Below are 24,261 nucleotides of genomic sequence, written 5' to 3'. Positions count from 1 at the left end.
TCGGAAGGCTTCAGTAGAAGCTGCTGGGAGTCCCAGCAGCTTCTACTGAAGCCTTCCCCAACTCCGGGGACTTCCGGCCGGGGACCTCGGGTGGCAGTATACGCCGTGAAGTTGTTTGCGGCCTGCCAGTAAACCCAATGCAGAAGAAGAAGAAGTGACGTCAGCGGCTCATTTGCCTAATCCTCCCTCAAGGACTTATTCCGGTGTGAACGCGATCTGTTAGTTCATGAGAACTAAAGAGTTCTCATGAACTAAGTTCTCATGAACCTTTGTGGGAAAAGTACTGCGGTGTGAATGCGCCTAATGCAACATGTGATACTCAAGACTTGAAAAACAGATATAATAATACATTAAAGGTGGGGTAGGTAAGTTTGAGAAACCGGCTCGAGATCGCTAGAATTTGAAAATACACAACCGGAGAAAATCTGCCACTTCCTCACAGAGCCCCTCCTCCAACACACACGAACGCGCACATGACCAATGAGGGCACCAGATAAGTTTGTGCACAGATGGAAGGCTGACAGGCAGGTAGGCCATCCAGTTATTTTAGCCGGGCCGGCTCAGATGATTGGTCGTGCTTTTTACAGTACTACAGCTTCCACAGATGATATTTTTTAATGGATTGTTTGTCAAAGCACTTAAGATATTCATTGCTATCGGGATGTTAAGAGCATTCCATGGAACATAACAAAAAGTGTATCTCGAGCCGGTTTCTCAAACTTACTTACCCTACCTTTAATTAAATAGTGACATAATGGTTCAAGTGTTCATATCTTTCACAGCTGGAAGTCTGTGAAAATTCTCCACTGCAAATAAAAGTCATGCATTTAAACCTTACTTAAATAAAGTGGATGAGATTGATTAGTAATTGTGGTCAATGTTATAAAGGTGGGGTAGGTAATTCACTTCAGAAACACTTTCTGTTATGTTCCATGGAATGCTCTTAACATCCCGATAGCAATGAATACATTAAATGCTTTGACAAAAAAATCCATTAAAACATTTCATCAGTGGAAGCCGTAGTACTGTAAAAAGCACGACCAATCATCTGAGCCGGCCCGGCTAAAATAACTGGATGGCCTACCTGCCTGTCAGCCTTCCATCTGTGCACAAACTTATCTCGTGCCCTCATTGGTCATGTGCACATTCGTGTGTGTTGGAGGAGGGGCTCTGTGAGGAAGTCTGAAGGACGGGGCTGGTTTCTCCATTCTTACCTACCCCACCTTTAATATAAAACATATAGATTGTGCAGTAAAATGTAGTACTTAAATGATTGATTGACAGTCATAAAAAGCCATGATCTGAAAGGTAACTCAAACCCTCTGAGATGTAGTGGAGTAGAAGTTGAAGGAGTTCAAATAGAGTACCAAAAATGTGTACATAAGTTCAATACTTATAATACTATAGTTAATGTCATACAAATGCTACCCTGCACCCCTGATTTGTGTTTCTCTGTGTCTCTGTGTTCCAGAATCATTCCTAACGTTGCAGCGCTGAAGATCAAGAGGGAGAAGATCTCCAAGCAAGACGTTACATTCATGAAGAAGGTAAAACACAACATTACTATCATCCTGATGTGCCCTTTATATATAGGACAATATATTTTAAAGTGGAGGGCTGTGCAGACATGTTTGTAGGAATGTGCAAAATATAGTCAGAGAGTTGAGCATGAACATGGCTCACAGTATTAAGAACATGTTCATGAACATAATGTATAATGTTTGTGGGGTGAAATAAAAAACAGAAACTTCTCAAACCTCTAAACATAACCCCCTTTTCCATCGTCTGTTTAAATGAGAAGGTTGGCCAAAGTCTGGTTGAATACAGCCTCCATGTTTGACTCTGTTGCACATCATGCTCTTGGTCTGAACTACAGTATCTTCTGTGTTCATTGGTAAGACACATGCATGGCCAGGAAGGATACATATCGACACTTTAACCTGTTAAGCCCTGAGCCTGTTTTTAAGGTCTCGAAAATGACATGCCCAGAACAAATGACTATATCTTCACTTCTAAAAGGGGTACATTAATAATCTTTTTTCTCAAAGCAATGATAAACCTGTGGGTTGGATGTAGAAAAGTCAGAATCAATATAGATGTTTTTTATTTTAAAGTAAATTCAGATTGAACATAGTAAAAAAATGTAAATTATAGTGGCCGTCCAAGAAAAACATTACTTATAGTGAAAACCACCCTTGGATGATGGGATAGTAGACTAAAAGCTTTTGGAATCCAAACTATAACATATAATCAGTACCCTGTATCAAGATTGATGCAAAACACGTGACATTTGACCTTTTTAGAGAGGTTTAGCACAAAAAAAACACTTCTGGGGTCATTTGGGTGTATTTGGGTGTATTTGGGTGTATTTGCCGTTTCTCTGGAACCCATTGGTCGATTTTGGTGATTGACACCTCTTTTGAACCGTTAGAGCCAATAGAATCGAGGGGAAGTTCCTAAATCCATCTAAACATTACCATTGAGGAGTGAGAGTGATGCGCACACAGCTTGCCCAAAATCGGAAGCTCCGTCACACTCTATATGAAAACTCAGTTTATTGCCATAAATATGATGATGGATTATCAGTAATCATTTCAAAGTGACACAGAGACACTGGATTAACCTTCAGCAGCGTTTGTATGCGTGTTAATGCCATTGAACACAACTTTGATCAGAACACAGCAAAGGTAAGAAGTATTTGCCGTTTTGGCCCCGTAAAGCTAAGTTGTGTGTTGTCTGGATTTGCCTTATACTTCTACCAATGGAATCTGTGGAATCTCAGCTTTCATATTGATCGAGTTTGTGCAGATCCGATGAAGTATAACATATTTATACCGTGAGTTATGTGCTATGTGCGTTAGCACTCTTTCGCTTAGTACTCATTCAGAGGCTCGGCGTTAGAGTTGTGTTTTGTTTCGGTAAAAATGGTTCATATCGTCAGGTAGCTGAGTTTCTTCCCGTTAAGTGGGTATGACACATTCATAGTTTGTTAAATGTTAAGAAGCCCTCAGACGCTGTTTCTTGCAAGATGTTGCGGGACCCCCCCCCCCCCCAAACAAGATATCAGATTAAAGCTGATATTCCACAGATTCTAGAGGTATAAGTATCATCACTGTGCGACAAAAACTCAGGGCAGCGGAGGCAAACCCAGACAACACACCACGTAGCTTTACGGAGCCAAAACGGCAAATACGTCTTACCTTTGCTGTTTTTCTGATCAAAAGTTGTGTTCAATGGCATTAAAACGATAAAAACGCTGCTGAAGATTAATCCAATGTCTCTGTGTCCCTTTGAAATGATTACTGATAATCCATCATCATATTTATGGCTTTCACCTAGTTTTCAGTTTTCAGAGCGTAACATAGCTTTTGGTTTGGGCATGCTGCGTGCGCATCACTCTCACTCCTCAATGGTAACGTGTAGGTGGATTTAGGAACTTCCCTCTCGATTCTATTGGCTCTAACGGTTCAAAAGAGTTGTCAATCATCAAAATCGACCGAGGGGGGCCAGAGATTACATTACATTACATGTTACTTATTAGACGCTTTTATCCAGCGGGCAATCCCCACAGGAGCAATTTGGGGTGAAGTGTCTTGCCCAGGGTACTTATTATATGTTGTACTTTGGATTCCTAAAGCTTTTAGTCTCCAAGGGTGGTTTTCACTATAAGTAATGTTTTCTTTGGACGGACACTATCATTTACATTTTTTTACTATGTTCAATCTGAATTTACTTTAGAAATTAAAAACATCTATATTGATTCTGACTTTTCTCCAGCCAACTCACAGGTTTATCATTGCTTTGAGAAAAACGATTATTAATTTACCCCTTTTTAGAAGTGTAGTTATAGTCATTTGTTCTGGGCATGTCATTTTCGAGCCTGAGACCTGAAAAACAGGCTCAGGGCTTAAAGGGTTAATTATTTTAATACGTATATTAGTTTAAATCAGACCCCTTTCCACCCCAGTGATCTTTTCTCTAACTGTTCTCTAACTGTTTTTATCTGTTTTTTCCTCCTCTGTTTAGCACGGGCAGCAGCTTTACCGCCACATCTTCCTCGGCTGTAAGGAGGAAGATAACGGTCATAAAAACTTTGAGCTGCTCTTCACCACGCTCGCTGTCCTCACCATCGAACTGGCCAACGAGGAGGTGGTGATCGACCTCATCCGCCTCTCCATCGCTCTGCAGGTACGCTGGGTTTATTCTCTGCAGGGAGTAGTTGTGGTTTACACAGAAGCTGCAGCTCTGTGAACCTGCATACTGAGATACTTTAACCTGTTAAGCCCGAGAGACCCCGGTACCGGGGCACTGCCGCAACATCTTGCAGGAAACAGTGTCTGAGGGCATGTTCATTTAATAAACTATGAATGTTTTATATCCATGTAACGGGAAGAAACTCATCGAACTGGTCTTTTTTTTTTTTTTTCAAAAGAAAACCCACAATGCTAACACTGAGCCTCTGAATTAGCAACGAGCGAAAAATGCTAACACCTTACTGCACCGAAAATCACTCACAAAACCTTATTATTTATCTTTTCACCACATCCAACACATCGATTCACATCGTGAGGTGACACAGAATCTATTGACAACGACATTACCACTGAATTATACGTATTTGCGACGTTATAAGCAAAAACGGACATCAAAACAGGTGACGCTAGGTAGCTAAAAATGCTAACATTTTTACCTTGGCTCTGTAGTCTCTCCAAAGTGGTCTTCAATGGCATTAAAACGATAAAATCGCTGCTGAAGTTAATCCATAGGTTAATCTAATGTGTCTCTGTCCCTTTGAAATGATTTCTGATAATCCATAAGCATTAAAACTGCTTTTCCGTTTCCAGATGTCAAAGCTAGAGATAGGTTCACTCTGATTGAAAATTACATGCGCGAAGCCCCCACCTTTTCTCTTCACAACGTGTGTGTGTGGGGGACTCCCCCTTCAATTCTATTGGCTCTAACGGTCAGAAAGAGGTGTCAACCATCAAAATCGAGCAAGGGGGGCCAGAGATATGGAAAATCCACCCAAATGACCCCAGAAGTGGTTTCTTTTGGCTAAATCTCTCTAAAAAGGTCAAATGTCACTTGTTTTGCATCAATCTTGATACAGGGTACTTATTATATGTTGTACTTTGGATTCCTAAAGCTTTTAGTCTACTAACCCATCATCCAAGGGTAGTTTTCACTATAAGTAAAAAAGAATTTTTGGACGGACACTATAATGTAAAATCTGAATTTTCTTTAAAATAAAAAACATCTATATTGATTCTGACTTTTCTACATCCAACTCACAGGTTTATCATTACTTTGAGAGAAAAGATTATTAATTTAACCCTTTTAGAAGGGAAGATATGGTCATTTGTTCTGGGAATGTCATTTTCGAGCCTGAGACCTGAAAAACAGGCTCAGGGCTTAACAGGTTAAAAAATATATGTACAGTATATACAAGGAAGGGAGGAAGGAAGGAACGAGGGAAGGAAGGAAGGAAGGAGGGAGGAAGTGAAACAATGAAAGTAAGGAAGTAGAGAGATAGGCAGGCAGGGAGGGAAGGAAGGAAGGAAGAAGGGAACACACACACACACACACTTTGATAGTAACAAGTGTACCTTCAGTTGGAACGTCTCTAAGTCTTCTGAGTTTTATTTAGGACTCTATTGCTGTTTTAGTGTGTGTGTTGATGTGTCGATATGTGTGTGTGTTGATGATAATAGTAGTAATTCATTACATTTTATGATAATTGATGATTATGATCATTATTATAGCGCTTTTCCAAGTGCTCAAAGCGCTTTACATGACATATTACACATATTAGACATGTAAGTGTTATTACTGTGGACAATATGGTGTGTGTGTTGATGTGTGTGTTCGGTGCAGGACATGGCTCTGACTAACGAGGAGAACCTCCCGATGTTGACCCGCTGTGCCGTCCTGGGTCTGGTGGCAGCGTACCTGAACTTCCTGAGTCAGATGATCGCTAACCCTCCATTCTGCCAGCACGTCAGCAAGGTGAGACACACACTCCTTCAGATCTGAGCTCAAACTGACACACACTCCTTCAGATCTGACCTCAAACTGACACACACTCCTTCAGATCTGAGCTCAAACTGACACACACTCCTTCAGATCTGAGCTCAAACTGACACACACTCCTTCAGACCTGAGCTCAAACTGACACACACTCATTCAGATCTGAGCTCAAACTGACACACACTCCTTCAGATCTGAGCTCAAACTGACACACACTCCTTCAGATCTGAGCTCAAACTGACACACACTCCTTCAGACCTGAGCTCAAACTGACACACACTCCTTCAGATCTGAGCTCAAACTGACACACACTCCTTCAGATCTGACCTCAAACTGACACACACTCCTTCAGATCTGAGCTCAAACTGACACACACTCCTTCAGATCTGAGCTCAAACTGACACACACTCCTTCAGACCTGAGCTCAAACTGACACACACTCATTCAGATCTGAGCTCAAACTGACACACACTCCTTCAGATCTGAGCTCAAACTGACACACACTCCTTCAGATCTGAGCTCAAACTGACACACACTCCTTCAGATCTGACCTCAAACTGACACACACTCATTCGATGCACCGGCGTTTTTGGCTTTTATTGTCATTTTTATTTCTCTGTTGATGCCTCTGCAGGTGATTGAGCTGAGGACCTTGGACGCTCCGTTCCTCCTGCCAGAGCACGTCTTCAAAGACAAGTGTCCGTACGTATCCACAGGTTTAAACAGAAAAGATCCGATTGATTTAGTTGAATTTCATCCCATTTAAAGAACATAAGGGACTTTTCATTACGTTACCCTCCGATATCCAAGTGCAATAATGCAAATAACATCTAAGTTGTCCGCAGTCATGACATTAAGCTACACATGCAATCAGTAGAAGTGATATAATATTAAATAGAAAGGAAAACTGGGATTCAGGGCCGTGGGAAAACGTCCCCTAAAGTAAATCCTCAACGCAGGATAGCCAATTATAACTGTCGATTTCGTTATATTAGAAATTCAGCCTTTAATTTCCCTCCCTCTCTCTCGTTGTCCCCAGCCTCCCTGAGTCTCTGGATAAAGAGGACAGACTTCTCTACTTCCAGACCGTCGATATGAGCGAGTGTTTAGCCGGACCGGGGTACAACGCTGAGAGACTCTCCATCCCTTATGTTCCCCAGGTCACAGGTAATGAACTTTCATTAAGTAAACACCAGAGGTGGGAAGTAGTGGAGTACAAATACTTTGTTACTGTACTTAAGTACATTTTTCTGGTATCAGTACTTTACTCCACTACTTATTTTCCTGACGACTTTTTACTTTGATTTCTTACATTTTGAACACAAATACCTGTACTTTCTACTTCTCACATGTTGAACACAAATACCTGTACTTTCTACTTCTCACATGTTGAACACAAATACCTGTACTTTCTACTTCTTACATGTTGAACACAAATACCTGTACTTTCTACTTCTTACATGTTGAACACAAATACCTGTACTTTCTACTTCTCACATGTTGAACACAAATACCTGTACTTTCTACTTCTTACATGTTGAACACAAATACCTGTACTTTCTACTTCTTACATGTTGAACACAAATACCTGTACTTTCTACTTCTTACATGTTGAACCCAAATACCTGTACTTTCTACTTCTTACATGTTGAACACAAATACCTGTACTTTCTACTTCTCACATGTTGAACACAAATACCTGTACTTTCTACTTCTCACATGTTGAACACAAATACCTGTACTTTCTACTTCTTACATGTTGAACACAAATACCTGTACTTTCTACTTCTTACATTTCCCAAACAGGCTGGTTCCTTTAGTTTGAATGTGTGTGTGGTGGCGTGATCATTATTATTTAGAGTCATTGCGTGCCTATTGATTTGAACACGATCCGTGTATCCATCATTTCCTGGTCTTCTCTAAAGAAGAGGGACCAATGAAAACGTTGTCATGTTGCCGTTGTTCAGCATGGAAACATTCATTAGCTAACAATGACATTATTGTTCTATTAATATAAAGGGAGGTCAGGTACTCTTTAAAACAGCTGCTAGTTATGGGTACTTTTTACTGAAGTACATTTCAAAGCCTCTTTACTTTGACTTGAGTAAAGAAGTTTAGTCAGTACTTCTACTTTTACCAGAGTATTTTTAAACACGAGTATCTGTACTTCTACTTGAGTAAAGGAGGTGTGTACCTTTGCCATCTGGTTTAACGTTTAATAAAGACAATCCTCAAGTGAAAATCCACCCAGATGTTTCCAGGATCTTCTCTTCACAGCTTTGATTTTAACCGGTTTATAAAAGTGTATTTTGTCTCGTCTTTAATCTAACAAAGCGTGCTTCTCTTTCCTTCCTCGCCTCGCTCTCCTCTTCCTCAGTGCTTTACACAGTAGGAAGAATCCTGCACAGGTGCAAGCAGACGTCCAGAGGTACAGAGTAGAGATGTGTTCAGACATATAGATATATATATATATGGTATAGATGCCACTAGCTGCTGTTCCAGATCCCTCCAGCTGCAGAAATATGTTGTTTTTATACAGCTTTGATAGTTTGTGTTTGACTGTGTTTTGGTTTTAAACGCCTGGAGACAAACCACAATGAAGGAGATGGATTGAAATAGCACTGCTTTTCTTTCGTGAGAAATATCACAGACTAAAATTGAAGTTATAATTGAAAACTGCACTGCTCTGCGAGATCAGAGATATCCCAATAATGTCTGTGTGATCATTTAGGAGATCCATCCATGCTTCTCAAAACAAGGCAGTACTCTTCTACCTTTTCTCTTCACTACATATGAGTACTCTTATATTATTAGTTTGTATAATGTGTGTTTTGCACAACAACTTAAGGTTTTTCCCTTTAATACCATGGCACATTTCAGACACAAATGCATTTCAAAGTGCCTTACATGAGCGTTCACACATAAGAGAAAGACCATTTTTTAAAGAGACAGACGATGGTTTAAAATCAGCATTTGAAGAACAGCTGATCCTGCAGGAGGTGCAGAAATAATAATAATATGTTAGATGGATAGATGGATAGATGGATAGATGGATAGATGGATAGATGGATAGATGGATAGATAGATAGGTAGGTAGGTAGGTAGATAGATGGATGGATAGATGGATGGATGGATGGATAGATAGATGGATAGATAGATAGATAGGTAGGTAGGTAGATAGATAGATGGATGGATGGATAGAGAGATAGATAGATAGATAGATAGATGGATAGATAGATAGATAGGTAGGTAGGTAGGTAGGTAGGTAGGTAGGTAGATGGATAGATAGATAGAGAGAATAAACACAGCAGCTTAATAGTAAAACTGTACAGTAAAAAGAGCAATTACATATCTACAGTAAACATGAAACATAGACGTTGAGGAATAAACTCTGGAAAAGCAGCGCTACACAGAGAAGTTTTTAGCCTCGATTTGCACAGTAAAGGACAAACATCCGAGTGAAGGAAGGATCAGAAACACACATTTCTGAGAGGATGGGAAACCTTACATTCAGACTAAAGCTCTGATGTAGAGAGGAGCTGATTTGAAGGTAGACATAATTTTAAACTTCGCTTTAGAGAAGCTGTCACATGCTTTTCTGCGTGTGAGTTGTGTTCAATGCCATCTTCCAAGTACATATTCCCAACAGAGATTAAAGGTGTCCACTTAACAAACACTACATGTCATCCCTGTAGCTTTCAGTAGTTCCTCTTGTTTCCTGAGTAGCTGTAGCATCAAACTGAACAGAAACAGAACGATTTGATCATTTATTTAACTGTTTTGCCTTCATTACATCTGGAAATGCTGCGGTGAGTACTTCATGTACTGTAGATGACAGAAATACGTTTTTTAAGATAGCAGTAGTGTGTGTTTCTTGGTGATCATTTTTAAAGGACCAGAGTTGAGGATTTAGTGACATAATTCTGAACTTGTCTCTGTGTTATTCGGAAAATATGTGCAACAAGGTTCCTCAGAAGTTTATCTCTTTGCAGGATCTGAAGGATTTAGTTGCTTTAAACTAAAACATCGCAACAGAAATCTTGGTTTATGGAAAATGCAGATCTGTGATACTGCTTTTTATCAAGTGGCCTCGAAGAACAAATGAAAAACATTAAAGTTTGTCAGTTCCTCTCAGAGACATCAGGTTTTGATTTCTACATGTAAACAGTGGGGGATTTTAGTAATTTTTAAACATAGATCTCAGATGAACGGGGCAGAAAGGAGGGTCTGTTTCATTAAAACTGCACAGGAACATTTAGTCCATTTCTTTATTATTATTGGACTGATTTATGCTGTGAGCACACTGCTGCTACAACATAGTGTAAGAAAAATGGTTCAGACTGTTTTTCAAAACCATGCGTCAAAAAAGTGAATAAAATAAAGACTTTTTAACTTTTTTTTTAATTTAAAAGTCACTATTTATCTCAAGGGTTAGGGTTTGTTGTGTAAACGTAGCTTACACTGAGGGATGAGGGGGAAAAGGAGGTTTAAGGTATACTAATAAGGGAATAAATACATATTGTTATTACCATCATTTATCACACTGGACACCAAAAGGATTTACAAAAAACATTATTAGTATTATTACTATTCTTAGACAGAGTGAATGAACAAGATGGTGACGACTAGAAACCAAGATGGTGACGACTAGAAACCAAGATGGTGACGACTAGAAACCAAGATGGTGACGACTAGAAACCAAGATGGTGACGACTAGAAACCAAGATGGTGACGACTAGAAACCAAGATGGTGACGACTAGAAACCAAGATGGTGACGACTAGAAAACAAGATGGTGACGACTAGAAAACAAGATGGTGACGACCAAAAAACAAGATGGTGACGACTAGAAACCAAGATGGTGACGACTAGAAAACAAGATGGTGACGACCAAAAAACAAGATGGTGACGACTAGAAAACAAGATGGTGACGACTAGAAAACAAGATGGTGATGACTAGAAACCAAGATGGTGACGACTAGAAAACAAGATGGTGACGACCAAAAAACAAGATGGTGACGACTAGAAACCAAGATGGTGACGACTAGAAAACAAGATGGTGACGACCAAAAAACAAGATGGTGACGACTAGAAAACAAGATGGTGACGACTAGAAAACAAGATGGTGACGACTAGAAAAAAAGATGGTGACGACCGACCAAAAAACAAGATGGTGACGACTAGAAAACAAGATGGTGACGACTAGAAAACAAGATGGTGACGACTAGAAAACAAGATGGTGACGACTAGAAAACAAGATGGTGATGACTAGAAAACAAGATGGTGACGACCGACCAAAAAACAAGATGGTGACGACTAGAAAACAAGATGGTGACGACTAGAAAACAAGATGGTGACGACTAGAAAACAAGATGGTGACGACTAGAAAACAAGATGGTGACGACTAGAAACCAAGATGGTGACGACTAGAAACCAAGATGGTGACGACTAGAAAACAAGATGGTGACGACTAGAAAACAAGATGGTGACGACTAGAAAACAAGATGGTGACGACCGACCAAAACACAAGATGGTGACGACTAGAAAACAAGATGGTGACGACCAGAAAACAAGATGGTGACGACTAGAAAACAAGATGGTGACGACTAGAAAACAAGATGGTGACGACTAGAAAACAAGATGGTGACGACTAGAAAACAAGATGGTGACGACTAGAAAACAAGATGGTGACGACTAGAAAACAAGATGGTGACGACTAGAAAACAAGATGGTGACGACCGACCAAAAAACAAGATGGTGACGACTAGAAAACAAGATGGTGACGACTAGAAAACAAGATGGTGACGACTAGAAAACAAGATGGTGACGACTAGAAAACAAGATGGTGACGACCGACCAAAAAACAAGATGGTGACGACTAGAAAACAAGATGGTGACGACTAGAAAACAAGATGGTGATGACTAGAAAACAAGATGGTGACGACCGACCAAAAAACAAGATGGTGACGACTAGAAAACAAGATGGTGACGACTAGAAAACAAGATGGTGACGACTAGAAAACAAGATGGTGACGACTAGAAAACAAGATGGTGACGACCGACCAAAAAACAAGATGGTGACGACTAGAAAACAAGATGGTGACGACTAGAAAACAAGATGGTGACGACTAGAAAACAAGATGGTGATGACTAGAAAACAAGATGGTGACGACCGACCAAAAAACAAGATGGTGACGACTAGAAAACAAGATGGTGATGACTAGAAAACAAGATGGTGATGACTAGAAAACAAGATGGTGACGACTAGAAAACAAGATGGTGACGACTAGAAAACAAGATGGTGACGACTAGAAAACAAGATGCGACTAGAAAACAAGATGGTGACGACCGACCAAAAAACAAGATGGTGACGACTAGAAAACAAGATGGTGACGACTAGAAAACAAGATGGTGACGACTAGAAAACAAGATGGTGACGACCGACCAAAAAAACAAGATGGTGACGACTAGAAAACAAGATGGTGACGACCAGAAAACAAGATGGTGACGACTAGAAACCAAGATGGTGACGACTAGAAAACAAGATGGTGACGACTAGAAAACAAGATGGTGACGACTAGAAAACAAGATGGTGACGACCGACCAAAAAACAAGATGGTGACGACTAGAAAACAAGATGGTGACGACTAGAAAACAAGATGGTGATGACTAGAAAACAAGATGGTGACGACCGACCAAAAAACAAGATGGTGACGACTAGAAAACAAGATGGTGACGACTAGAAACAAGATGGTGACGACTAGAAACCAAGATGGTGACGACTAGAAAACAAGATGGTGACGACCGACCAAAAAACAAGATGGTGACGACTAGAAAACAAGATGGTGACGACTAGAAAACAAGATGGTGACGACTAGAAACCAAGATGGTGACGACCGACCAAAAAACAAGATGGTGACGACTAGAAAACAAGATGGTGACAACTAGAAAACAAGATGGTGACGACCGACCAAAAAACAAGATGGTGACGACCAGAAAACAAGATGGTGACGACTAGAAAACAAGATGGTGACGACTAGAAAACAAGATGGTGACGACTAGAAAACAAGATGGTGACGACTAGAAACCAAGATGGTGACGACTAGAAAACAAGATGGTGACGACTAGAAAACAAGATGGTGACGACTAGAAACCAAGATGGTGACGACTAGAAACCAAGATCGTGACGACTAGAAACCAAGATGTTGACGACTAGAAAATATACATGTTAATTGAGTTAATTTAATTTAGTTATTATATTGTATTCAAGTATTCTAATGTACGACTGCACTTGAAAGCACTTCAAAGATAGCTGGCGGTGAGAAAAACGTTATTAAAAAATGTAAAACTTTATAAAACCACGTTACTTCCCCTCCTCGTTGAAGTGTTGTAGGACACACAAAAAAGAGATGTTATATGTAGAAATATTCTCCTCATGCACTCTGCTGTGCTGCTGATGCTGATATTGTTCTCGCGGTATGAATAAATCAGGGTTTGGAGGTTTATCTGTTCTCCTGTCTCTCAGATAAAGACCGGATGACGAGGAGGAAGAGCTTCGTGGACACCATCTCTCTGCAGGTGGACATCATCTCCAACATCCTGCCTGACAAGGTCCGTCTACACGCTATAATTATTAACATTATTAATTATCTTTTATTATTATTTTTAATTACTTTTATTTGATTTGAATTTTTAATGTATTTATTGTATTACTTTTGTATTATTGTAAATAATATTTGTATTACTTTTATACTTTTTAATGTGTTTGTTCTTTTATTATTATTATTATTATTATTATTATTATTATTATTATTATTATTATTATTTTGTTTTTAAATGTATTTTCTTCGGGATGTATAAACTGTCTAATTGTTGAAATAGTAGAATCAATAATAAATCAAAGAAAAAATAAACAAAATATAGAAAAACGTTTAACAAAAGTTAAAAAGAAGACATTCCCGTCAATAACACAGAGTTCAATCAGGAGAGACGGTTTTGATGAAAGAGTACATATTTATTGCCAGGAATACACAAATGATTGTAATGGAGTTTTGGCGATTAGGCCCCGTTGTGCAGGAGTATCATTCGGGAGGGGAGAACCGATCAGATGAAACCCCCCCCGGGGTCTAGACACTGGTGGTGGTGAATGGATAGTTGGGGTCGGTCTGAAGGGGAGTGGCTTAGCTTGACCCTGGTGGTGGTGAATGGATGGTTGGGGTCGGTCTGAAGGGGAGTGGCTTAGCTTGACCCTGGTGGTGGTGAATGGATAGCTGGGGTCGGTCTGAAGGGGAGTGGCTTAGCTTGACCCTGGTGGTGGTGAATGGATAGTTGGGTTCGGTCTGAAGGGGAGTGGCTTAGCTTGACCCTGGTGGTGGTGAATGGATAGTTGGGGTCGGTCTGAAGGGGAGGGGCTTAGCTTGACCCTGGTGGTGGTGAATGGACAGTTGGGTTCGGTCTGAAGGGGAGGAGCTTGACCCTGGTGGTGGTGAATGGATAGTTGGGTTTGGTCTGAAGGGGAGGGGCTTAGCTTGACCCTGGTGGTGGTGAATGGATGGTTGGGTTCGGTCTGAAGGGGAGGGGCTTAGCTTGACCCTGGTGGTGGTGAATGGATAGTTGGGTTCGGTCTGAAGGGGAGTGGCTTAGCTTGACCCTGGTGGTGGTGAATGGATAGTTGGGTTCGGTCTGAAGGGGAGGGGCTTAGCGTGACCCTGGATTCAGAGGGACAGGAGGTGAAAAGGGGTGGAGGAGGGTTGCGTCGAGTCACCTGAAATGACAGCTGTCGGAGGAGAGAGAGCAGATTTAAAAGGGTTAGCGGAGCGCTATGATAGGCTTGTGAGAATAGAGCGAAGTGATTGGTTAAGCTAGGGAGTGACGCCCCCGATCACTTATTGAGAGGAGAGAGTAACATAGAAATAGTAAATTAATTAGTAAACACGGTCTTCCTGGTTGAACTTGCGTTGAGCTTCATTTGTAGTATTTTTTAAAGTGTATTATTCAGGGTATGTTCATCAGATGTCATCCTCATGTGTTTAAATCTAATATGTGTTTTATTTGTATTTCCTCTAGTCCCAGCTGGCCGAGGAGATCACGTTCGAGACGCTGAAGAAAGCCATCGGTGAGATTTCAGAGACGTTTCTGAGACTTTCTCCTTAAACCTCGTCCCACCTTTTCTGCTGAAATCCCTCCCAGATTACAAAGGAAATGTTGACTTTTGTCTGGAGCTCCATCATCCTGGATTATTGCAATTCCCTTTTATCAGGCTGTCCAAACTCATCATGAAAGACAATGGACCATCTTGTCATTTGACTATATTCTCAGATATGTTTGTTGTTTTTACTTTATATCATTCATGTTTGTTGATTTGTGAAGCCCTCTGAGACAAATGTGTTTTGTGATATCGGGCTATATAAATACATTTGAATTGAATTGAATTGAAGCCTCCATGTTTGTTTGCCCTCAGACACGACGGGGGTGGAGGAGCAGGAGCGGGAAAAGAGGCGTCAGCTGATGGAAAAGTTCCAGAAAGCTCCGTTTGAAGAGATCGCCGCTCACTGCGAGTCCAAGGTGAGACAAACCAGTACCACGTTTCCATTAACCACCCCTTCATACCTCTATTCTACTGTGGAGTTAAATATTGGAGGTTTTAAATTATTTAATTATGGCTGATTTCTTCCTGCAGGCGAACTTGTTGCACGACCGTCTGGCTCAGATCTTCGAACTAACCATCAGGTCAGTCATCTTTTTGTTTACTTTAGTTAATACTTACTTGAATTTAGGATTTGATAATACTATCCATGCATAGCCACGTCGTCATCAACATGTGTCCCCTCTTCTTCATGTCTCTTCTACATCAACATGTGTCCCCTCTTCTTCATGTCTCTTCTACATCAACATGTGTCCCCTCTTCTTCATGTCTCTTCTACATCAACATGTGTCCCCTCTTCTTCATGTCTCTTCTACATCAACATGTGTCCCCTCTTCTTCATGTCTCTTCTACATCAACATGTGTCCCCTCTTCTTCATGTCTCTTCTACATCAACATGTGTCCCCTCTTCTTCATGTCTCTTCTTCATCAACATGTGTCCCCTCTTCTTCATGTCTCTTCTACATCAACATGTGTCCCCTCTTCTTCATGTCTCTTCTACATCAACATGTGTCCCCTCTTCTTCATGTCTCTTCTACATCAACATGTGTCCCCTCTTCTTCATGTCTCTTCTTCATCAACATGTGTCCCCTCTTCTTCATGTCTCTTCTACATCAACATGTGTCCCCTCTTCTTCATGTCTCTTCTACATCAACATGTGTCCCCTCTTCTCCATGTCTCTTCTTCATCAACATGTCCCCTCTTCTTCATGTCTCTTCTTCATCAACATGTGTCCCCTCTTCTTCATGTCTCTTCTACATCAACATGTGTCCCCTCTTCTTCATGTCTCTTCTACATCAACATGTGTCCCCTCTTCTTCATGTCTCTTCTTCATCAACATGTGTCCCCTCTTCTTCATGTCTCTTCTACATCAACATGTGTCCCCTCTTCTTCATGTCTCTTCTACATCAACATGTGTCCCCTCTTCTTCACGTCTCTTCTACATCAACATGTGTCCCCTCTTCTTCATGTCTCTTCTACATCAACATGTGTCCCCTCTTCTCCATGTCTCTTCTACATCAACATGTGTCCCCTCTTCTTCATGTCTCTTCTACATCAACATGTGTCCCCTCTTCTTCATGTCTCTTCTTCATCAACATGTGTCCCCTCTTCTTCATGTCTCTTCTTCATCAACATGTGTCCCCTCTTCTTCATGTCTCTTCTTCATCAACATGTGTCCCCTCTTCTTCATGTCTCTTCTTCATCAACATGTGTCCCCTCTGTGGAAAGAGACTCTGAAAGTTTCAGGAACAAAGATTCTCTCTCTTTTTGATCCATTTCTATAAAAACCTGTCTGAAAATGAGCTGATCAGATTTTGGCCACTTGATGATGTCATAACGATGTTTTGTCTTGTGTAACCATTAGCCAATCAGCAACCAAGGTAACCCCCCCCCCCTTATCACCTGAATCTCCTCCTAGAGCACCATTGAGTTCTTTGTAACCAAATCTCTCTCAGAGGGGCGTGGGGAGGGGCTCCTTATTTTCATCTAAAGTAACAGACAGAGAATCAGCACTTTGGAAACAGGGCTGAAACAGAGGGGATTATGGGTAATGCTGCAATGATCTGTTTGGTGTTTCAGCCAATCAGAGACAGGCTCTGCATATATCTGAGACCTGTGATACATTGATGAAAACAGTATAATAGGGGACCTTTAAAGGTTCAGGAAGTCATTTATTCAAGTGGATCTTCCGTGAGTTTAAGCGACTTCTATAACGTTCCCCCCTCTCTCCTCCACAGACCCCCCCCCAGTCCTTCAGGGGTCGTCTCCATTTCCTCCGGACACAATCAGTCCGTCCCCGTCTACGAGATGAAGTTCCCCGACCTGTGTGTGTACTGATCTCACACACACGCGCACACACACACACACACAGTGATATATCAGCAAACTGCTAAGGAAGAACTCTCACTCTGTACTGTCGTTTCCTCAGACCAGCACAGCGTCGCACAAAATGCAGAAAAACACAAAAAAACTTTAATCTGAAAATCCAAGCAAAAATCAGTTTATAATCTCCAGTTAGTTTGACAGCCTTTTAATGGAAAACGGTACAAAGAATCACACAATTCTGTTCAAATCTACTTTAAAAACTTGGATTTTCTGATTGCTGATGTTCTGCATTTTGTTGCCTGACATCCCTGAAGCTACACGAATAATAAGAGTCACGAAGAACAAACTAAAGCCACCATCTTCCACTCCTTAGTGTTTAGATGCTGAAATATGCCACTATCAAAGGCTTCCCGCCTTGTACATACGCTGTAGGGTAAATCAATCACTCGTTACATTGGATAAAACCACTTTAAAGCTTAAAAAACGTGCGTCTAGTGTTAGCTGTGATGCTAATTCTCCAGAGCCAGCTTCTACGTATCTGTTCTCATGTCTCACAAATAAACCTAAATGTTAAATATATCAGTTATCAGAACTGAATTAACTTGTGGTAGATTAGATCTTAAGCTCTTAAAGGTAACCTAAGCACCAGAAACAGGCTTCAAGACGCAGCTAAGTTTCACGAGAGGAAACTGAAATCTAGAGCAATACTTAAGACGTGGTGAGAGTTTGTGTTCAGGACAAACGGCTCGCTCATAGTTGGTGATTTCCCTCTTTCTGTCGTGTCTTATATAGGTTTTAGTGCATGTCAATGGTCTGAAAAAGCAAAAAAAAGGTCTGGAAAATATCACTTTGGAACCCTCGCGCTCCTATTGGCTAGCGCTCCAACGCGTTGTGCGTGATAGGCTAAGGGCAGGGACATCTTTAAGTGGTTAACCAATCACAACAGAGCAAAAAAAAGGATGGAAAAAGGTGCAAAAAAAAAAAGATCCCGTTGATTTTTCTTTAAAACTTGGATCCTAAATCCACCGAGAGATGATTTTTAGGTGAGAAAAAGTTAAATTTGGGTCCTGTTTTGTACAGAATGGTTAAAGATGGAAAGTGAGTGAAAGAGACGAGGAAGAGTGTCGGGATGTTTTGTGATTTGATCGAGTACGTTTCAGATGGTTTGGGAAGTTAAAGGATGTGAAATCACCAACATGAGCTGAAGCATTTGATCTCTAACAGGAAGTCAGTCTTCTTCAGGATCAGTTTGAGAGTCTGTTTCCACCTGGTGTTAAATCATGTGTATCTGTACGTCAGGAACAATACATGTCAATGCAGCAGAACACAGTGTTTCTGGATATGGCTTTATGATAGAAAATGACCACGACTATTCTTTTCTATCATAAACCGTTGGTGTATTCAACACTTCTGAGTTCACAACAGGACTCTATGAGTAATATGCACATAAACATCTGAGGCTCCTAAATGTTGATGATGCATGATGGGAAAAGTGTGCATCGTGCAAGCTGATTGGCTCTTTACTATGGGGGTAACAGGAAACAACAACAGGAACCTTTTCAAGTGAGATTTGACAGCTTTTACAAGTAATATTTTACAGTTCATCTCAAATGAATTGTTCCATGTCGTGTCAGCAAAGTCTTATCCTCAGTCAGTCAGACAGCAGGCCGTTCAAATCCATTCATATTGAAGCCTAAGGTTAATTTGAGAGCCTTTAATGTCGCTAAAAAGCATAAATAATCTACTTTTAAACGTGTGAAAATCAAACTACAATCCCATATTATTTACAGACTTGCTTCGTCCGACACATTATGGATACAAATTATAATTATTGCTACAATTAACGTAAGAAAACCCACTTCTTCACAGAGTCAAAGTCCATGGGGTCTTTTGCCAAAAAAGTAAAGAAATAAAGGCAAAAATACTAGGAAATAAGGCCTTTAAAAGTTACGTTTTAAAAGTTATTTAACATCCAATTTGGTCGATTTAGAAGTAAGAGAAGGAGTCGTTTTTGGAGCTGTCGTTAAAATGAATAAAAGCACGACAGTAGGCAGTTAAAAGTTGGGTTTCATAGTTAATACTCACATTAAATCTGGTCCGATAGTCGTCACATGACCCTTATCTTAGCATTAATTGAACATCATTTTGTACGTTCACCTAAATGCAGCGTGGAGATCATGTTTCAGCTTTTAAAAGTTGAGTTTAACACTTAAAAAGCAATCAATTTTGATCCTTTTGGTTTAAAAACAGTAATGTTTCTCACTCTCCTGATAAGTGGGGTGTAGTTGCAATAAAGACCATGACTATCCACTAAAAAGAAGAAGGACAGACGCCTCCAAAAGCTGATTTTCACACTTAATTTCTAACCAAATTTGGTCGGTTTCCAACCAATAAAGTAGTCCCTCTTTGGCTGATATGAAAATGGATGCTTGGTCAGATTGTGCTTCCAGATACAGATGTGTGTTTAATACCAGGTTTAAACAGAGGCTTTGTTCTGCAGATGAAGCTAAATAAACGTACGAGTGGTTTAAAGTGAGTTGACCTGCAGAGTGTGTCCTCTAACGTGAGAAAGACGGAGTTATGAGCCTCAAATAAATGAAGAAAGCGTTTTATATTCCCCGTGTATAAAACCCATCCTCCACCGATGCATCAAAGTGATTCTATCTTTTAGAAATCCACGCTGCTTACCGTCATGCAAACTCATATCATAGCGCTACGTTAAAAACATGCATCATGTGAACGAGCTGCACGATATCACGCTAACGAAAAAAAATGTACTTTTAAATCCGACTTTTCTCCGAGGTGATCACAAAGGAGCCAGCGCAGTGCACACGTCACTGATTTCACTCTGGAGGAAAGTCCGATTGGTTTTAGCTGGAGTTATTTCTTTACGAATGTGTCATTATAGCGGTGTTTCATATATATTTTTGTACATTTTATGCATCACATGCGGTCACACTGTTGCCGGGTAGAGATTTAGAGAGAGGGAGATTTATTCTGCAGATCAAATTTATCGAGATGACGATAAACGCTCATCTGTTTTTATTTGAAATTACATTTGTTTGTTGTTTATTGAAGATGACGGTTCAGGGTTTCAATGAGATGGTGGGAGAAAAGATCCCATTCATACTTCATTTCTCGGTCTTATCCATCGTATCATTTCAATATGCTGACTTACTAACAAATATTATATCTATGGTCAGTTATTTTTGCAAGAAGTGGAGTAAATCTGTGCTTATTTTAGCATTTCAATTGTGTTTTTTTGCACGGAAGTTGCAGCTCAAGATGTATTCAATATTAAAGCTTTAAATTCACTTACACTTATTTTTGCAAAGACAGTTTTACATGTTTCACTATTCTGCTCACGAGGAAATGTCAAAAAACTACTTTATTTCAAAAGAAAACGGACATTTCTTAAAACTGCTTTCACCTTTTTGTTTATTTTCCAGCGGCTCCAGTATTCAAATGATCTGTAAATGCATTTAGAGTGAATTATAAGGTTTATTTCAGAGCCTTTCATGTCCTTTAAATGCAAAAACAATTGAGTTCCCGTTGTTTAATCCGACAGATATTTAGGGTTAGTTGCACGATAAATACTTTGCTCAGAAAGACACAAAAATCATGCCTTTATTAAAAGTTGTGCTCTATTAAATTGGCTGTAATCTGAATTTGACACCGTCTCTAATTGAGTAAATTAAGTTGAGTGAATCTGAGCTGCAACTTCTTGTCAGTAAATAAAAAAAGGTATAATAATAAAGTATAAATCTGATGCAGGAAGCGATCAGTCTGTGAATCTACTTTTGATAAAGCACATTTAATAGACTTAGCTCATTTAGACGGTGTAAAATGTGTTGCTCAAATGAGATGCTGAACATGTATTAACCGTCATAACGAAATATGGTGTTTGCACTTTGATCACTGTGTACTGGTACTATAGCAAAATAAATCGCACAGATTCATGTCGGTACGGTTTTGATCATTCGAGGTATTTTCTCCCATATCGTTCAGTCTGTTGTATCCATGAAGAAATAATAAAAAATAATAATGAAGAAAAAAGTCTGTTCTTACGAGTTATTGAAGTTATTAAAGAGGTCTTATTCTGCTTTTTGGGGGGTTTCCTTCTCCTGTAGTTTTAAAGGTTTTAGTGCATGTAAATGGTCTGCTAAGGTTAAAATCTCAAAGTTCGGGACATAGTGACATCACTACCTAACACTCATGCTCCTATTGGCTATCGCTCCAACACATTGTACGTGAAAGGCTTCTCAGAATTCTGACTTTTTCTAAAAGTTTCAGAATTCTGACTTTTTACTGAAAATCTCAAAATTCAGATTTATTTCTGAAAATCTCAAAATTCTGACTTTTTACTGAAAATCTTTATCACAAAGTATTTAAGAGCGTAGATTAAAAATGAATAATCCGTGTTGAGGCTGAAGTAATAATATTCTTCATATCAATTAATCTATTGGTGATCAGAATAAATATTTTTCTATCAACACTCAACGTTTATAACGGCTTTATTTCTGTTAGAGTTTGAAGGGAAATGCCATAGCTTTTATTTCATTTCTTTTTTTTATTAAAATCATGTGAAGAAAACCTGAAAATCAAAGTAAACATTTAATTTTTTTCTGAAATGTACAACTTCAAATGTGCAACAAAAACCTCTGAAAAACATAATCATAATTATTCCCAAAGCTGCCGTTAGAAGAGAGAAACACTTCTAGATTCCCTCTTCCTCTTCTTCTCCTCCCCCCTCCTCCTCTTCCTCTTTCCCCGCTGGTCTCTGCGCTGTGATTGGCTGTTGGTTGCTGTTCTGTCCTGTGATTGGCCGGTGGTTGTGTGACGGCGGCGCTTTGCTCTCTCCACTGGACGGAGGAAACGTAGTGAAAGAAAAATGAGGAAGATGAGGAGGGTTCTTCGGCTTCTCTTCTTGCTTCATGTTCCAGTTTTCATCGCTGCAGAGAAAAAGGTATTTGTTTTGAACATTTATTAGATAACAAGTTCCTTGACAGTGAGTCTCACACAACATGGTACGCAGATACCATCATATCGTTACAACAAAAATATATATATAATATAATCAAAAAGTACAATATATAATAGTAATTATCAACAAAGCATAATAAATATAACAAATATAGAGTCCAATTAAAGCATGGGTCGGCAACAGACGTCGCCCGCTACGCCGCCCGCCTACGATCACACCGCAAATACTTCAGTCGACGAGTGGCAATAACTGTCCTTACCAGCAGGCAGCGGTAGTGTGAACAGCCAATCAGAGTGATTGCTTGGGCCGACTTTCTCTGACCTCCCGCGGGCGATTCAACATGTTGAATCGGCCGTGGGAGGCATCGGGAGGTGTGAAAAGGTGCCGTAAAGAGACGACGGTGCGGGACACACAAACCTGAGTAGGGCGCCGCGAATGCCCGACTGCCTCTGACGGCCTCTGACGGCCTCTGACGGCCTCTGACTCCCAAAATCTGGCTGGTGTGTCCGGGCCTTTATACCTTACAACAGGTGACCATTTCTCTAAATACACTTCCATCTTGAGTTGTAGTTTTTTACATTTTCGAAAAGAGGTATTTTTACGTCAAAAACTGAGAGAGTTATTTCATGTTTTTCAGGAGTTTTACGAATAATAGGTCTTTTTAGAACAAACTAAAAGAAGTGTATTTGTAGAAAACAGCAGAAGAACTGAGAAGATCACGTCATGGGAACCGTTGTATTTAAGGCATGTTTCTTTGTTTTGTTTTACTCACATTATACATCGCAGAGACTCTGAACTAACGTCAAAATGTGAAGCTCAATTAGAACATGCACGCTATTAAGATAAGATAAGATAAGATAAGATAAGATAAGATGGACCTTTGTTAATCCCCGTGGGGAAATCCAGTAGTTTAAAAAGCAACAGGGTGAGACTAAAAAACAGCACAGATTCACACAAGATGAATACAATTAAAGATACAATTACACTGATATACAGGTAAGAAACTGTTACAATAAGAAATGAATGAAATGAACATGTATAGTACATATTTGAGTCATATATACATATTCAATATATTTACATGTATGTATGCTGGTTATTGTGAAAACAGTGTGTATTTGATGTACAGTACTTGTACCTTCATAACTCTACTTATATTACCCAATTCATCTCAATGTTACTTTAGAACTCTCAACCTTTTGATCCTCAGGTTCAATCCCACCTAACGTCTAATAAGTGTAATATTACATCTGAGGCAGCATTGCAGATCAGCGTCAGCTTTTCAGCATTCACACCTCAATTTCTTCAGGAAGTAGTCTTAGTAGTTCAGATAGTGAGGGATGTGGTTTCAGAGGAGAGATTTAGAGATAGGCCTCGTTGTGTTATATTTGTTTCTTTCGTTTGGCACAATCTCATTTGTCTCCTCCTCCTCCTCCTCCTCCTCCTCCTCCTCCTCCTCCTCCTCCTCCTCCTCCTCCTCCTCCTCCTCCTCCCTTAAAGAACATTTGTTGGCAGTATTCTTTGTTTAAAAGGAATAAACATGTTGGTTAACGTTCACTCTGATCCCCCCTGATATTAGTTGTTGTGTGTTACTATTTCTATTCTATTTTATTTGTATGTACCTGCACTATTATCTGTTTTATTGTGTTGCTCTGTTGGAGGAGCCTGTGACCTCAGATATATCTCCACCGTAGCTATGAACACATGACATTAAAAGCCTTGAATCTTGAATCTACTGTCCTCAGGTCCCCTAGACCTTAGTGGGGACGTAACAGTCAGCT

The 24,261-nt window shown here is 40.0% G+C and overlaps 1 protein-coding gene across 1 annotated transcript in view; it reads left to right on the top strand.

Moving 5' to 3' along the window:
* The window catches only part of efr3a (EFR3 homolog A (S. cerevisiae)), a 122,232-nt gene extending 100,772 nt beyond the window's left edge, over positions 1 to 21,460 (top strand). The window contains exons 15-24 of the mRNA XM_034135975.1: positions 1,472 to 1,547; positions 4,027 to 4,188; positions 5,875 to 6,006; positions 6,662 to 6,729; positions 7,067 to 7,194; positions 13,552 to 13,637; positions 15,093 to 15,141; positions 15,487 to 15,590; positions 15,706 to 15,755; positions 17,409 to 21,460. Of these exons, the coding sequence (XP_033991866.1) occupies positions 1,472 to 1,547; positions 4,027 to 4,188; positions 5,875 to 6,006; positions 6,662 to 6,729; positions 7,067 to 7,194; positions 13,552 to 13,637; positions 15,093 to 15,141; positions 15,487 to 15,590; positions 15,706 to 15,755; positions 17,409 to 17,508 (955 nt within the window). The 3' untranslated portion in view covers positions 17,509 to 21,460. The remainder of the gene's footprint in view (positions 1 to 1,471; positions 1,548 to 4,026; positions 4,189 to 5,874; positions 6,007 to 6,661; positions 6,730 to 7,066; positions 7,195 to 13,551; positions 13,638 to 15,092; positions 15,142 to 15,486; positions 15,591 to 15,705; positions 15,756 to 17,408) is intronic.
* The last annotated feature ends 2,801 nt before the right edge of the window (positions 21,461 to 24,261 follow it).

Source organism: Trematomus bernacchii, unplaced genomic scaffold, assembly GCF_902827165.1.
Source record: "Trematomus bernacchii unplaced genomic scaffold, fTreBer1.1, whole genome shotgun sequence".
NCBI lineage: Eukaryota > Metazoa > Chordata > Actinopteri > Perciformes > Nototheniidae > Trematomus > Trematomus bernacchii.
This window is presented reverse-complemented; position numbering and strand designations above follow the sequence as displayed.